Here is a 2,572-nt window from a genome sequence, read left to right on the forward strand (position 1 = left end):
GTCTCCCTCATGTCTGTCTGTCTGTCTCTCTCCCTCCTGTCTGTCTCCCTCCTGTCTGTCTGTCTCTTGTCTGTCTGTCTGTTTGTCTCCCTCCTGTCTGTCTCTCTCCTGTCTGTCTGTCTCTCTCCTGTCTGTCTGTCTCTCTCCTGTCTCCCTCCTGTCTGTCTCTCTCCTGTCTGTCTGTCTCCCTCCTGTCTGTCTCTTGTCTGTCTGTCTGTCTGTCTCTCTCCTGTCTGTCTGTCTCTCTCCTGTCTCCCTCCTGTCTGTCTCTCTCCTGTCTGTCTGTCTCCATCCTGTCTGTCTCTTGTCTGTCTGTCTGTCTCCCTCCTGTCTGTCTGTCTCTCAGCTCGTGTGGAGGCCGGTCAGCGTAGAGTTCTAGATGAAGCCACCAGACAGAGGAGACTGACCCGTCAGCTGGACGCTCTGGAGAAAGACAACTTCCAGGTCTGATCTGTGACCAGCTGATGACATCATCCTGATGATGTCGTGTGGCGTCGTGGATGAAATCAGTGTTTTTTATGAAGCTTTAGAGGAAGTTTCTCATGTTGTTGATGTTGTTTCCAGGACGACCCCCTGTCCTCCCTGCCTCCCCCAGGTCCTACTGCCCGTCTTCCTGCCTTCAGTGAGACAGAAGAACCAGGTTATTAAACACTGAGAGACGAAGCCACGGAGGACACCAGAGGACAGATGTTCTCATGATTAACATCTGTTTCTCTTCTCCTTCTTCATCTTCTTCATTTGCTGCTTCTTCTTCTCCTCCTCGTGTCTCTGTGTCCAGAGAAGAAGAAGAGGAAGACGAGGGGCGACCACTTTAAGCAGCGTTTCAGGAAGAACTTCACCACTCTGCTGGAGGAGGAGGTGTGTGTGTGTGTGCGTGTGTGCGTGCGTGCGTGCGTGTGTGTGTGCGTGCGTGCGTGCGTGCTGACTGCTGCTCTGCTCTCTGATTGGTAGAACCTGTCGGAGAGGGCGGAGCCTAACTACCTGTCTGCTGCGGCCCCTCCCTCCTCTCTGCCCCCCCGTCACTTCTGCTGCGTCTGTGGTTTCCCGTCTCACTACACCTGCACCACCTGTGGGGGGCGCTACTGCAGCAGCAGGTGTCTGTGTACGCACAGAGAGACCAGGTACACACACACACACACGTTTGTCTTTCTGCCAATGTGAGGACCATCAACAACATCATGCAGTTACAGTGAACCCTGAGGTCTCCACCGGCAGACAGCCACAAGAGTCACGTCGTTTACATGTGCATGTTATATGTACATGAACATGTGTTTACATAAAGGTGTTATATTGACTTGAGGTACTTGTACTTTGGTGTACTAAGTATGTAGACTAACTCTTCGTCCTCTGTGTGTCTGCAGGTGTTTGAAGTGGACGCTCTAACTGCTGCCTGGTCACCATCGCGACGATGATGATGGGATGGCGCTTCCTGTGAACTGACGAACACACACATATGACGCTACAGCTGGTTAGCCTAGCTTAGCATAGAGACTGGAAACAGAGGGAAACTGCTAGCTTGTTTATGAACCTTTTCATTACACTAACGATATATTCAATGTGTTGAGAGGAACAGGAACGTTAGCGAGCTAACGCGCCAACACGCTAGCATGAGTTTAAAGCTAATATGAGCTGCTGTGTTCTGTTTATTTTGTCCACCCCCTCTTCATCTTCATCAGCCAGAAACCTCAATATTCTGTAAATAATGAAAACGTGTGTTTTTATTTTCATGTTTTATTGAAGAAAAATAAACTGAAGACGTTTCAATTTCTACAACAAATAATTCAGAAAGTTTGTGTTGAACTTAAATAAATATATTAATATGAATATTATATATTAATATTATATATTATACATATATATACGTATATATATTAAGATATAGGTGGTTGGTGAGCCTGTTTTCATACCAGATATTCATAAACATTTAGGACTAGTTAAAGAGAAGGCTCCATCATATTTATATCTTATAGAATCATATTTAGAATGTTTTAAAATCCAAAAGTCAACATTTATGAAAAAGCTAAATGTGATAATTTCAGAACTCGTCATGTTTTTATCTAACGGGATATTCTGTAACATGACTCATTAATAAACTACATTAATACTAAATACATATATATATAAATATATATAATCTGTAACGACTCATTAATAAACTACATTAATACTAAATGCATATATATATAAATATATATAATCTGTAACGACTCATTAATAAACTACATTAATACTAAATGCATATATATATAAATATATATATTCTGTAACATGACTCAATAAACTACATTAATACTAAATACATATATATATAAATATATATAATCTGTAACGACTCATTAATAAACTACATTAATACTAAATGCATATATATATAAATATATATATTCTGTAACATGACTCAATAAACTACATTAATACTAAATACATATATATATAAATATATATAATCTGTAACGACTCATTAATAAACTACATTAATACTAAATGCATATATATATAAATATATATATTCTGTAACATGACTCAATAAACTACATTAATACTAAATACATATATATATAAATATATATAA

General features: G+C 40.3%; 1 protein-coding gene across 1 annotated transcript; it reads left to right on the forward strand.

Moving 5' to 3' along the window:
- Positions 1-284: 284 nt before the first annotated feature.
- On the forward strand, positions 285-1,695 carry znhit1 (zinc finger, HIT-type containing 1; the record flags this gene model as incomplete). The annotated part of the gene is made up of 5 exons (XM_031842293.1): positions 285-444; positions 565-640; positions 779-858; positions 952-1,121; positions 1,362-1,695. Coding segments are annotated over 5 exons (508 nt in total), but the record flags the coding sequence as incomplete, so codon positions are not given.
- Positions 1,696-2,572: the final 877 nt, after the last annotated feature.

The sequence above is a fragment of the Anarrhichthys ocellatus genome, unplaced genomic scaffold, assembly GCF_004355925.1.
Source record: "Anarrhichthys ocellatus isolate YVR2014 unplaced genomic scaffold, GSC_Weel_1.0 scaffold6944, whole genome shotgun sequence".
Classification (NCBI taxonomy): Eukaryota; Metazoa; Chordata; class Actinopteri; order Perciformes; family Anarhichadidae; genus Anarrhichthys; species Anarrhichthys ocellatus.